At 46.2% G+C, this 12,408-nt stretch overlaps 1 protein-coding gene across 2 annotated transcripts; it reads left to right on the top strand.

Annotated features, from left to right (window-relative positions):
* The first annotated feature begins 10,282 nt into the window (after positions 1 to 10,282).
* On the top strand, positions 10,283 to 12,404 carry LOC119340596 (protein NONRESPONDING TO OXYLIPINS 2, mitochondrial-like). 2 transcript variants are annotated; one of them, XM_037612524.1, is made up of 3 exons: positions 10,283 to 10,454; positions 10,552 to 10,673; positions 11,603 to 11,855. In XM_037612524.1, the coding sequence occupies exons 1-3, from the start codon at positions 10,333 to 10,335 to the stop codon at positions 11,620 to 11,622; spliced, it is 264 nt and encodes an 87-aa protein (XP_037468421.1). In that variant the 5' UTR covers positions 10,283 to 10,332; the 3' UTR covers positions 11,623 to 11,855. The 2 variants fall into 2 exon arrangements, with proteins under 2 accessions (XP_037468421.1, XP_037468419.1); XM_037612522.1 differs by lacking the exon at positions 11,603 to 11,855 and adding an exon at positions 12,152 to 12,404 and having other exon boundaries at positions 10,300 to 10,454.
* The last annotated feature ends 4 nt before the right edge of the window (positions 12,405 to 12,408 follow it).

The raw sequence follows: 12,408 nt of genomic DNA, 5'->3' as shown, positions 1-12,408 counted from the left end.
CACCGAGCTCGCCGCCGCCCCGGTCGGGATCGAGCGGAGGAGCCGCTCGACCCGGTCGCCCGCACCGCGTCTCCGTGGGCCACCGTCCCACGCGAGGCCCAGCCCAGCGCGGCCCACGCCCGGCCTCGCCTCGCCCTGGCCCACCTCCCCGCAACCTGGCCCGAGCCCACTAGGTGAGCAGGACACCTATCCCGCGCCCGTGCGACTTATAGCTATATTGCGCTCGATCTGTTTTTTTTTTCAGAAACTGCTAAGTCCCCAGTGTGTGTAATTTTCATGCCCTGTTCATCGCATCATATCTCTGCATCCGCAGCTCCGTTTCGTGCATGTAATATGTCAAATTGTTTGCCTCGACGAGTACATCATTTTATTCCATTGCATCATATTCATTTGAGCCCATCTTGATGTCTGAATCATCGTTGCAAGAGTGCTTCATGATGTTTTCTGCTGTCTGTTATCAGAACGAGCTCTTTTGTCATTTTTGCCATGATTGATGTGTGCATCCTATGAGGTTGATGTCTTCATGTGTTTTGAACTATGCCATGTCTTCTTTACAGAGGTGCTTACCATGTATTTTTGTGATCAATGTGGTGACTAGCACAAGCATGCAAACTAGGCATCGTGATGTTACTGATTTTAGTCCCTGTTCTGCTGTTATTTTGATGCCATATAAACTTGATGCTACAGAGATATCCATGCATATTTTGAGATAATTCAGTAAGGGTGTTTTGAACATGTGGTTATTGTCTATCCATTCATGCCCTTTGTTGCAATTATGGAGTAGTCTAGCATGTCATTTGAGTGTTCTACTTTTGCTTCAAAATGTTTCCTGGTAGATTGTTTACATATTCAATTTAGCCAAGCTTGTTGTAGTTGATCCTTGCAAGCTATGGACTTGTTATTTCCTTGGTTGGTTACACAAACATGTCTTCTTGATGATGCTATGCTTATCTTGTCATGCAATGACTTGTGGTGAGTGAATCGAGCTTGTTAAGTAGTGTACTCGCTGTTGCTGTTTTGCTAGGCTGAATCTGTTATTCGTGATGCTATATAAACATCTTACTACTAATCATTCTATGCATAATCTGGAGATGTTCTATAAACATGTTTTGATCTACATGTCATCCTATATCCATCCATGCCCCTAGTTGCATTTATAGCTTGCTTTAGATTGTTCATACCTTGCTCCAAAGTTGCTTCATAATGTTGCTGTCAGCCTGTTAACATTAAGTTCAGTTGTTACCATGTGTTTTGCTAGTGTTACATGCACCCTATGAACTTGCTATTGCCATGATTAGCTTCACAAATATGTCTTCTTACTGTTGGGTGCCTTGCCATGCCATATTTTGCTCTGTAGTGAGTTACACAAGCTCATCTACATGCCTTCATAATTATATTCCTGCCATGTATGAATCTGTATAATAACTTGCTATATTTACGTGGGTGCCATCATATTTTCTGATCCTTTCTGACTTATGGTCACTAAGGGACTTATGATCTATGCTTTGAGTAGAATCATGCCATGCCTTTGTTTGCCATATTAAGTTCCTGTAACATGTTGTTTGATAGCTCTAAACATTGCATCGTGATGTTATTTTCTGCAAAGTCTGAAATTGTTATAACTTGCAATCTTACCATGTGTGTTTGAGCATGTTCTAGTGAATTCTGGAGATAGCTCAGTGTTCATGTTTTGTAATGCTTTACCTGTACATCATGTCCATGTCTTTTGTTTTCATGTCGAGATGCTGTAGCATGTTGTTTTGATGCTTGCAATATGCCTAGTTGCTGTTTTGGACAGCTTATCCTTTAACTTGTATTGTGTGTGTGTTGAACCGTTGCTCCGTTTTGAGTGTGCTCTATATGAAACTTGCTTAGAATTGCATGTAGTTTCATATTATCATGTTGCATCCTTGTTTTGAGGTGTTTGCTTGATGTTTGGGTGCATTTTGCATCAATGCCATGTTTAACTTGTTTTGCTCATATCTTCTAGGCCGTAGCTCCAAATCTAATGAACTTTATATGTAACTTGACTAGAATCTCGTGTAGATCATCTTTGTGCATCTTAACTTGATGTTTAACAACTTGAACATAAGGTTTATTCAGATCTGGACCAATTTCGAAATATGCATATGAGGACTTACCGGAATTGTTATATGTTGTTCCCGGCCTCATTTAAACTTGTCTTGATGTGTTGCTCTTGTTTGCATCATCTCTTGCCATGAGTAGCTTCATGTAGCATTGTCATGCATCATGCTTGTTGTGCATCATGTCTTGTTCATGTGTGGTGTGTTTACCATGTTGTGTGCTTCTTCTTGTTAGTTCCTGTTTCGTTGCGATCGTGAGGATTCGTTCGTCTTCGTGGCTTCATCCGTTCATCTTCTTCATGGACTCGTTCTTCTTCCTAGCGGGATTTCAGGCAAGATGACCGCTACCCTGGATCTCACTTCTATCATTGCTATGCTAGTTGCTTCGTTCTATCGCTATGCTGCGCTACCTATCACCTGTTTATCAAGCCATCCCATATTGCCATGAACCTCTAACCTTTGACACCTTTTCTATGCAAACCGTTGTTTGGCTATGTTACCGCTTTTGCTCAGCCCCTCTTATAGCGTTGCTAGTTGCAGGTGAAGTTGAAGATTTCTCCATGGTCGACAGGATTTTGGTTGGGATATCACAATATCTCTTACATTATTAATGCATCTATATAGTTGGTAAAGGGTGGAAGACTCGGCCTTATGCCTGGTGTTTTGTTCCACTCTTGCCCCCCTAGTTTCCGTCATACCGGTGTTATGTTCCCGAATTTTGCGTTCCTTACGCGGTCGGGTGATTTATGGGACCCCCTTGATAGTTCGCTTTGAATAAAACTCCTCCAGCAAGGCCCAACCTTGGTTTTACCATTTGCCTCACCACCACCTATCCCTTTCCCTTGGGTCGGCCAACCCAAGGGTCATCTTTATTTTAGCCCCCCCGGGCCAGTGCTTGTCTAAGTGTTGGTCCGAACTAAGCTGCCTGCGGGGCCACCTCGGGGCAACTTGAGGGTTGGTTTTACTCGTAGCTAGTCTCATCCGGTGTTGCCCTGAGAACGAGATATGTGCAGCTCCTATCGGGATTTGTCGGCGCATAGGGCGGCTTTGCTGGTCTTGTTTTACCATTGTCGAAGTGTCTTGTAAACCGGAATTCCGAGTTTGATCGGGTCTTCCTGGGAGAAGGTCTATTCCTTCGTTGATTGCGATAGCTTGTCATGGGCTAAGTTGGGACACCCCTGCAGGGTATAATCTTTCGAAAGCCATGCCTGCGGTTATAGGCAGATGGGAATTTGTTAATGTCCGGTTGTAGATAACTTGACACCAGATCCGAATTAAAATGCATCAACCGCATGTGTAGCCGTGATGGTCTCTTTTCGGTGGAGTCCGGGAAGTGAACACGGTTTTTGGGTTATGTTTGACGTAAGTAGGAGTTCAGGATCACTTCTTGATCATTGCTAGCTTCACGACCGTTCTTTTTGCTCTCTTCTCGCTCTTATTTGCGTATGTTAGCCACCATATATGCTTAGTCGCTGCTGCAGCCTCACCACTTTACCCCTTCCTTTCCCTTTAAGCTTTGCTAGTCTTGATACCCATGGTAATGGGATTGCTGAGTCCTCGTGGCTCACAGATTACTACAACAATAGTTGCAGGTACAGGTTGTGCGATGATCATGACGCGAGAGCGATGCTTGCTTGCGTTGAGTTCTTCTTCTGCTTCTTCGATCAGGGGATAGGTTCCAGGTCGGCAGCCTGGGCTAGCAGGGTGGATGTCGTTTGAGTTTCTGTTTGTGTTTCATCCGTAGTCGGATGTGGCTATTATGTATTGTGATGTTGTATTCGTGTGGCATTGTATGCCTTATGTATGTATCCCCATCTATTATGTAATGTTGATGTAATGATATCCACCTTGCAAAAGCGTTTCAATATGCGGGTCTATCCTTGGTGGGACCTTCGAGTTCCTTTTGGATAGGGTCGCATATTTGGCGTGACATTTATCTAGTATTTCTGTTAATAAAATCACTCGGTAAATTGCTCATATTTCCAACAACGTCCTCCATTAACTCATTGAAATGAGATCATTCTTACACATCCCCCCCAAAAAATCATTCTTACACAATATCAACTAAGTCGATTTTTTCCTTTCCCTACCCATACTCACATCAAATTAAATGTTACTCGGCGCCTAAGTTTTTTGCACAAAAATTAGTGCACGATGATCCGGCGTGCACGATCTCCTCTAAGCCTCTGAGGGCGTGTTTGGTTGCCCGGGTGGCTTTAGGATGCATTGCATGGGGGAACCTGGGTGACCACAGCCTGGTTGAGCCGATGCAAAGTTGAGCCAAGATTGGTGTTTGGTGAACTTGTACGTCATGGCTGTACGAGGTGCAGTTCTTCTGAATATTGCTGAAATTGATGCGGAAGGCAGAGCATATGCAGCAGCATGGAGCGACGGCGAGCAGTAACGGGCCTTGGTGGAGGCGGTCGAAGATGGCCGCGCTTGACATGGGCAGCGGCGGCCGCCGTGCTTGTCGAGAAAACCCACCATGAACGAGGTATTCCTCCCTGTGGCGGCACGAGGAGGCAGGATCCGGCGGCAGTAGCAACACTTGGTGGAGGCGAGCAAAGCTGACGACACTTGACAAGGGCGGCGGCGACGGTGCTTTGTAGAGGACGGTGGCGGCGCTTCGTAGAGGATGGCGGCGACGCTTGGTAGAGGAGATCGGAGGTGGTGGTGCTTGACGAAGAAAGATTCGGCAGCACTTGGTCGATTAGATCTTGGCGGCGGCGCGTGACGAAGAGGCAGAAGGGAGAGGAAGGAGACGGAGGAACGAGCCTGCATGAGAGATACGCAGGGATCTTGCGTTCCCCTTAGCTTCAGCCTGGCTGAGAGGCCTCCTTTTGCATCCGCCGGGCCAGACTGAAGGGCCAATACAGCTTACCAAATGACTCAGATTTTGCACGGTGGATGCGGGCCAGATGCAGCACAAGGAACCAAACACGCCCTAAGAGCATCTTTAGCAGACCCCGCATCCTGCCCAGACCCGCAAAATAACCGCCAAAATACGGGTCGGGCGGAAAAACCTGCCCGATCAGACACCCACATTCGTGGCCGACCCGTAATTTTTTTTGCGGGGCGCGGCAAAAGATCTCCCCCCACCTCTAGATTCACGAGGTGGGAGGACGACCCGAACTCAGCCCCTATCCGCAGCGAGATTTGGCGGGAGGGACATTTCCGCGCAGCCGTTCCTGCTCCCCCACCCTCCGCCACCATTGCCCCGCCACCTCACGCTCTGGTGCATCTTCCCCGGCCATCCTTCGCCGCCATGGATGACTTCCTGCTATCCACCGTCACCGTCGAGGTCGCACACGCTCAATCCCCTCGGGCGGATCTCGTCGCCGGCCATGTTGGCCCCGCCGTCGCCCAAGGCACCACCACGCCTTCCCACAAGCGGCAGGGCAACGTGGTCGTGTAGGGCAGGAATCTGGCTTCCCCCGCCGCGAAGGCCCGCGCGCTGGGCGGCAACACCGCTGCTCGATCCTGGCCGGCAGCGGAGAAGGTCGACAAGGTCTTCGGCGTAAAGCGGAAGAAGATTTCGGCTACAAAGAAGCCGGCTCCTTCATCCACTCCCTCCGCCTCGGAAAGAGGTTTCCCGGCGATGTCGCTCAACAGTGTTGCTCCCACCGCAAGCAAGGTGTTTGACGAAATGGCCGGAAGGTATGCGTCTTCGGTCATGGCAATTTTCTTTGCTTTTCGTCATCTGCGCTAGCTCGTGACTTGTTGTCGTTCACTGTAGTGGTGGTTCAAACAATGCAACTACCGAGTTTGTGAACTTGTTGGACACCAACGCCATTGACATCGATCGAGCCCCGTTCGCCACATTCGACTACAATGAAACGAAGAGCGGCGTGGATGATCGTGGTGGTGAGAAAGGAGTGGAGGAGATCGATGAGGTAGCGTATGAGCAATCGCAAACAAAAACTAGGAAAAGCCAGAGATCAAAGAACTACACGATCTTGGAAGATCAAATCCTGATCAGGGCATGAGTGGAGTGCGGTGTCTCTTGATGCATGCACGGGTACTTCTCAAACCGCCAAGAGGTATTGGCAAAGGATCGAAGATCAATACTTCCGCATGATGGCAAAGTACCCCAATAGGACTCCACGCACATTTTGGTCGCTTCAAGAGCATTGGGATGTGATCAATCCTATGTCCAGCCGTTGGGCAGCTTGCTTGGAGCAAGTACGCAATGCACCTCCAAGTGAAACCGTGGAATCCAACTATATGAGTTCGTTTTGCCTTTGTTCAAGTTGTGCACATCATATTGCATCATATGAAATGATTGCATCATTTAACTTTGTTTAAATTGTGTAGGATAAAATTGCCCAACATAGATACAAAGACATGGAAGCTTCGGAAGGAAAATTCTTCAAACTAGAGCATTGTTGGGACTTGCTCAAATAATGCGAGAAGTGGAAGTTGATCGACAAAGAATCCCCGCCGAAGAGAGGTTCACTTACAAACATGGATGAAGATGAGGATGATGATGGCCCAAGAAATTTGAACAAGCCCGATGGCGACAAGAAGACTAAGGAGAAGATGAAGAGAGAGCACGAAGCATCGAGCTTGAGGGGAGAAAATTGATGTCATGGTGCAATCAAATGAGTTGGTGTTGTTGAAGTCGTTGCAGATCAAGAAAGAGTTGGCCAAGAAGAGGCAAGGGAGAAGCAAGAAAAGTGGCAATTGCTCAAGGAAGAGGGGTTGCGCAAAGCGGCCATTGAGGAGAGAAGAGCATGTGTCGCACAAAACAAAGCCATGTCCAAGTTGCTCGCCGAAGAGAACAAGATCATGACAATGAACCGCAATGACATGGATGACCTCACCGAAGAATGGCATGATATGGCAAGGAGAGAAATCTTGAAGAGGAGAATGGATGCGTCGGCCAGTGCGTGTTACAGTACCGGAGATGTTTTCTATGCTCCATATGGTGCCAATGTCAATGATTTCGGTGCGGGAGTTGGAACAAGCGTCGGAGGTGGATTCGATGGTGCCGATGAACTTCAAGATGGACCCGATGGCGCGGAGTGAAGATCGACCAAGATGATGCCGGACGTGGTCGTCACTTTTGCAAGACCCTCTTTTGAGTTTGTCCTACTAAACTGAAGTTTTTATTTGCGCGTAAACTGTGTTATGTTGTTTGAAGTTGAACTTATTTGTCGGAACCGATGTCAAATTCGAGAATTGGGTGTCTTCGGTTTGCGGGTCGACGCGGCGGTGCCCGAGCAGACCCGGCGTAGCCGATTCGTAAAAGAGCATATTCACCGAATATCTTTTTTACGGGTCCATTTGCGGGGTCTGAGTCTGACCTCGCCCGCGCTGGCCTGTATATGCATTTTTTCTGTGAACTGCAAAACACTTGTGCGAGTTGGGATTTTACGGGATCTGCTGGAGATGCTCTAACTACCTGGTTGACCAATCCTATTTCTGCTCCACGTGCCGCAGGCAAGCTGTTGAACGTACGTGAGAGAGAAAATACCATCATGGCATTTAGTTTGCTGCTAACCGTACGAGAGAGAGGGCGTGGAGAGAGAGAGAGAGAGAGAGTTGCATGCGGGAGGAGAAAATCATGACGGTCAGTTGTTGCTAACTGTACGCCTTAGATTTTAGGATTTTTAGAAAAGCTAAAACGCCTTACATATCGGGAAGGAGGGAGTATCAAAACTGATGTAATACATAGGTCGGACAAAATTAATATTCAACCATTAAGGGCTAGTTTGGTCCCCTCGATTCCCCCGGGATCCCGGCGTTATCCCTGGGGGAGAAAGCACCGGCCAATCAGACCCCGGATTATTCAGCGGTCAGTTTGGAAGCCCATCGGACGGGGATATCCTGGCCCAATCCCCGACATATCCACGGGGGAGAATCCACGACTGCGGACATCGGGGACGAAACCCCATCTCTCTCGTGCGAAAGCAAACTTCCTTCGTCTCGTGGATCCCCTCGCCTCCTCCAACGCCTTCCTCTCTCGAGCAGTGAAGCCTACGACCTCGTTTGCTCCCTCCTGCCAGCAGTGACGCATTCTTTGCTAAAAAAATTGACTGCAGGCGAGGAGCTTCATACCCACGATCTCTTTCCTCCCGTAATCTATCTGATCTGATTTGGTTGCTTTGTCAAACTTCCCTGCCCTTCCCCATGATTCCCAAGTGGCACCAGGGATATCTCCCTATTGCGAGAGGGGATCCCATAAGCACAAGAAAAATCTCTCCTGGTGGCTGCTACCCTGGGTTTTCCCTCCTCCGCAACCAAACGAGCCCTAAAGTACACGCCAATTCCCCCGCAAAAAAAAAGTACACGCCTATTACAATGCACAGGCAATTAGGTAGTTTAGATAAATGCAGCAAGGTCAATTTGTAGGGTCTAGACCATCTATCGCTCCCACTTCAATTTGGCTGTGTGACGTGGAATGGATGGCCCGTTGGTGTGCATACTTTGTACTTCCTCCGTCCCAAAATTTTTGTCTTAGATTTGTCTAAATACAGATGTATCAAGTCCCAAAATGCTTGTCTTAGATTTGTTTAAATACAGATGTATTAAGTCACATTTTAGTATTAGATACATCCATATTTAGACAAATCTAGTACAGGAATTTTAGAACGGAGGGAGTACTTTGGGTGTCCCGTGCCTCCTTGGCTCCTTGTCTATCGTGCACGGCATTGTAGCTATCGACCCGAAAATCCTACACTTACTAACAAGTATGTAAGATTTCCGAACCTGCCATTTATTCTCTCCTCCTCATGAATTCAACTGCGGGCCGGGGATGTTGGGGTACTGCTCCAATTAGTTTGCTCCACATCATCGCGTATTGATTGCATAGAAATTGTATTCTAGCATTGCTCCTATTAACCTACAGTCCGTGGTAGAAAACGAGACAACTGAAATCTAGAGATTTATATGAAAGAGAAAAAAACGTAACCTACTGACGTACGTACACTTGAAAACCATGTTTTAGAAGTATGTGCGTACAGCGAGCCAACCTATAGTTGAATGGTTAAGTGGACAGTGGTAACCTCAATCCACCAGGATTCGACGATACGCGTTTAGCGAAAGGAGACGTCCTCATGGACTAGTAGACGTCTACAATGACTTTGTAAAATCTCAAGATGATATGTCGGCCCAGTCTCTCGGGTATGCTTACAGGGATAGGACGTGTGTGCGCATACATAGGGGTGAGTATATATGTATATAAGTGCTTGCGTCTGTATTGTTTTAGAAAAAAATACATGCATACAGTAAATGTTTATTTTGTGAGGATTGGTACGGTCAAAATTGTATGTAAAAAGCCACATGACACATGTTGTAAGCAATTTAAACAATTAAAAAAAAGTTAAATGTAAAAGAGAGAGCAAGGGCGAACGGATAACGCAGCACCCATTTCGCAATCGGCGAGATGAGCCAGGATCTGGAATTAATGAGTTCGCGTACGCGTGGAGCCCGAAAAGTACCGCACCTTCATTCTGTCGCCAGATCGTTGTCGAATGCACAGTAGTCACACGTTTTTTCCCCTGCAACAAACTACGTAATGAGTTTCAGTCTCATCCAGCCATGCATTTATGCAAGAAGACATGGTGCCTGTCAGAAGAAACAAGTCAAAACACGATTGAGGGGAAATGAACATAACCAAACATAGAATTATGTACTGTAGTACATGTCAATCATAGTTATCGATTTTGGAGGATGACGATCTCTCGTTGCCGTCAATAGTCATCGCCTGATCTAGGTAGTACTGTACATGTTCTCTTTATCGATCCCACCGTGGCGTCGACGATTTGCAGCCGCTAGACATGCATAATATGACAGCTACAGAAGAATGTCCTGAAACTTCTACAGTTACGATTTTGTACGTACTACGTGTGCAGTGTACAAGTGTAGAACACTCGATGGTGGTGTATTCGAGTCGACTGGACTCCCGGTTAGTTATTTTGGCTGATTCTTAGAGAATAGGACCTATCTCTAGCTTTTTTTCATTCTTTTTACAATCCGTGGCGCAATACGATGCTCAATATTCTGTTCTGTGCTGGGAGAGAAGAAAAAAAAGACGGATGAGGCGTTTTCTCAGAAAATAAAACGGACGTGGAGGCCTAATACCTTCTTAAAAGGCCCTGGGTTAGTTGCACCATTAGTGTTTGGGCCATTATAGCCTTCTCCAAGTCCACTCAAGGGCCTGCCCGGCCCGGCTTAACTAATAGTAGCCCACACACCTTTTCCTCGCACATTTTTCCGCTTTCCTCCATCGCAGGAAACGACCACGATGGCGTCTTTCTGCCGCTCCGCCGCCGCCGCGGCCAGGTCGGCTGCGCTCCGGTCCAAGTCCCGGATCGCGAGCCCGTTCCCGGCGACGAGGTCTCCCGTTTCCGCTCCTCGCCTCCGCAGGTCATTCCTGAAATCCCCAACCCTTGTGTCGTCCCACCACTAAACTCGCTCGAAAGCTGTTCCCAGAGGTTTTCAATCCTGCTGCTCCTTCTCTCAGGTCCACAGTGAAGATGCTGGCGGGCGCGGAGTCGCTGATGCCGCTCCACAGCGCGGTGGCTGGCGCGCGGCTACGGTCGTGCATCGCCGCCGACTCCTCCTGCTGGAGCTGCCTCTCCCAAGGTGAAGTCCACCCCCTGCATGCATCCAGTTCGTTGTGTTTCTGTTATAATTGAATGCCTAGTCGTGCTAGTTGGATTAGCTCTGCTTGTGATGATGATTTTCTACTATCTAATGCTGGAATTGCAATGATTTGTTTCTTGAGAGACTAGTCAGTTGAGATGTGTTAAGTTCTAGGATATGATATTTCTGCGCAATTTGTTTAGCGTGTGCACATAAGATCTATCATTAGTTCATTACATTGGTGCGAATGTGTCGTAAAGCTGTTGGTTTTACCAGTTTATGTATGGCTCTCCTCTATGGATTCCAGTTGGCCTTGGAGAGCATTGTCAGGCTTGTCCGTGGTAAATTATAATTTAGATGTGAATATTTCTGTCTCTCTGCCTATGCATGTTATGTTTTTGTACTTGGCAAGCTAAGCACCATTGTTTGTTTGCAAGTAAGAGCAAATGATCAATTGCTCGGTCTGTTGCCTTTAGCTGGATATGTATAGCTGTTTATTGTCTAATTGTGCTTCTTCTTGCATAAGGGTTTTAACCAGATATGTACAGCTTTTCATTGTATTTTGGAGAAGACAAGGTTGCAAAATTATTGGGCTCATTATTATTCTTCTTTAATGGTGTTTTCTAATCCGAGGAGTCAGTTTCCAAAATTCACCCTCGGAATATTTAGAGCTATCCAGTTTTGCTATATGAAAATTATATCACTAGCTTCTTAAAGTTATTCGTAATATTATAATTTATACCAATGTATATGCTGTGTAATGATGAACAAAATTGTGTCCCGGAACTGTGAAAACTGAAAGTATGTTATTACATCATTTTGAAAAGAATAGAGGGAGTAACTTTTAGTATACAATGCATCAATTGCATACTTGTTGTTTACTTACATGTTCAACATTCTCATTTCTGTTTTGGTAATCATCCTGGTAGGTTTGATCAAGCGCATCTGATAATGGCTAGGAGCGTAATGTTGAAGAGCATGGATCACTTGCTCCTGTGTCATTTTCAAGATATTTTCTTTCTTCTCTGAAGAATAGGATATGTCAGTGTGCATTAATCAAATTTTGTTGAAAAAGTTGCAGATCTAATCTGTTGGTGACTCGTTCACAACTATTGTTTAATTCCACTCTATGCAATAACAGAGTTACCGCAGTTCCTTAACGTAATGTTTGTTTTATGGACACCTTGAATCTTAACACTGGGTGGTATTATGCTGTTTGTCGTTTTCCAGCCTTGCGTGTATATTGGGTGGGTCGTTTGTGTGTTTTAAATTCATCTTATGTGTGCCATTCATACAAGACAAAAACGCCTACAAATTGAAAAGGTCCATGTCAAAATCCTACAGTGGTGATCATGTTTACAATTCCTTTTGTTTATTTATATGTTCTTCATTGGTTGGGATATTCAGTAAGGAGCCATCTCTTTTTCTTCTTCTCTTCTCATTGAGCTTTGTTGTTTTGTTTTGATACAACGCATTAGACTTTGCTCTTCCTCGGTGACGAAGGCTGAAGAGGTGGGCATCCTACTAGGAACAGCACTCAGGATGGATCTTGTTTATCTGTTTGATGCTCGGCTTGGCGAGTCCATGGCTACAGAGATACTGAACTTTGTTTGGTGACTCGGTGTTTGGGTGCGTTCTTTAACTAGTAGGGTTTCCTGTTGGCTGAAATGTCCTTTCCTCTGTATCAACTGTTGATCTCGTGCCTAATCTGAACATGAGTTTCGTTCTTCATGAA

The sequence above is a fragment of the Triticum dicoccoides genome, chromosome 7B, assembly GCF_002162155.2.
Source record: "Triticum dicoccoides isolate Atlit2015 ecotype Zavitan chromosome 7B, WEW_v2.0, whole genome shotgun sequence".
Taxonomy (NCBI): Eukaryota; Viridiplantae; Streptophyta; class Magnoliopsida; order Poales; family Poaceae; genus Triticum; species Triticum dicoccoides.
Note: the sequence above shows the minus strand (reverse complement) of the source record. Positions and strands in the feature narration are given on the sequence as shown.

What these genes read in the sequence shown, in the direction of transcription:
- LOC119340596 (XM_037612522.1), top strand. Translation starts at nt 10,333, where the DNA reads ATGGCGTCTTTCTGCCGCTCCGCCGCCGCCGCGGCCAGGTCGGCTGCG. An exon ending in TCCGCTCCTCGCCTCCGCAG is followed by an intron (nt 10,455 to 10,551) that starts GTCATTCCTGAA and finishes TCCTTCTCTCAG; the next exon opens with GTCCACAGTGAAGATGCTGG. An exon ending in CTGGAGCTGCCTCTCCCAAG is followed by an intron (nt 10,674 to 12,151) that starts GTGAAGTCCACC and finishes ACAACGCATTAG; the next exon opens with ACTTTGCTCTTCCTCGGTGA.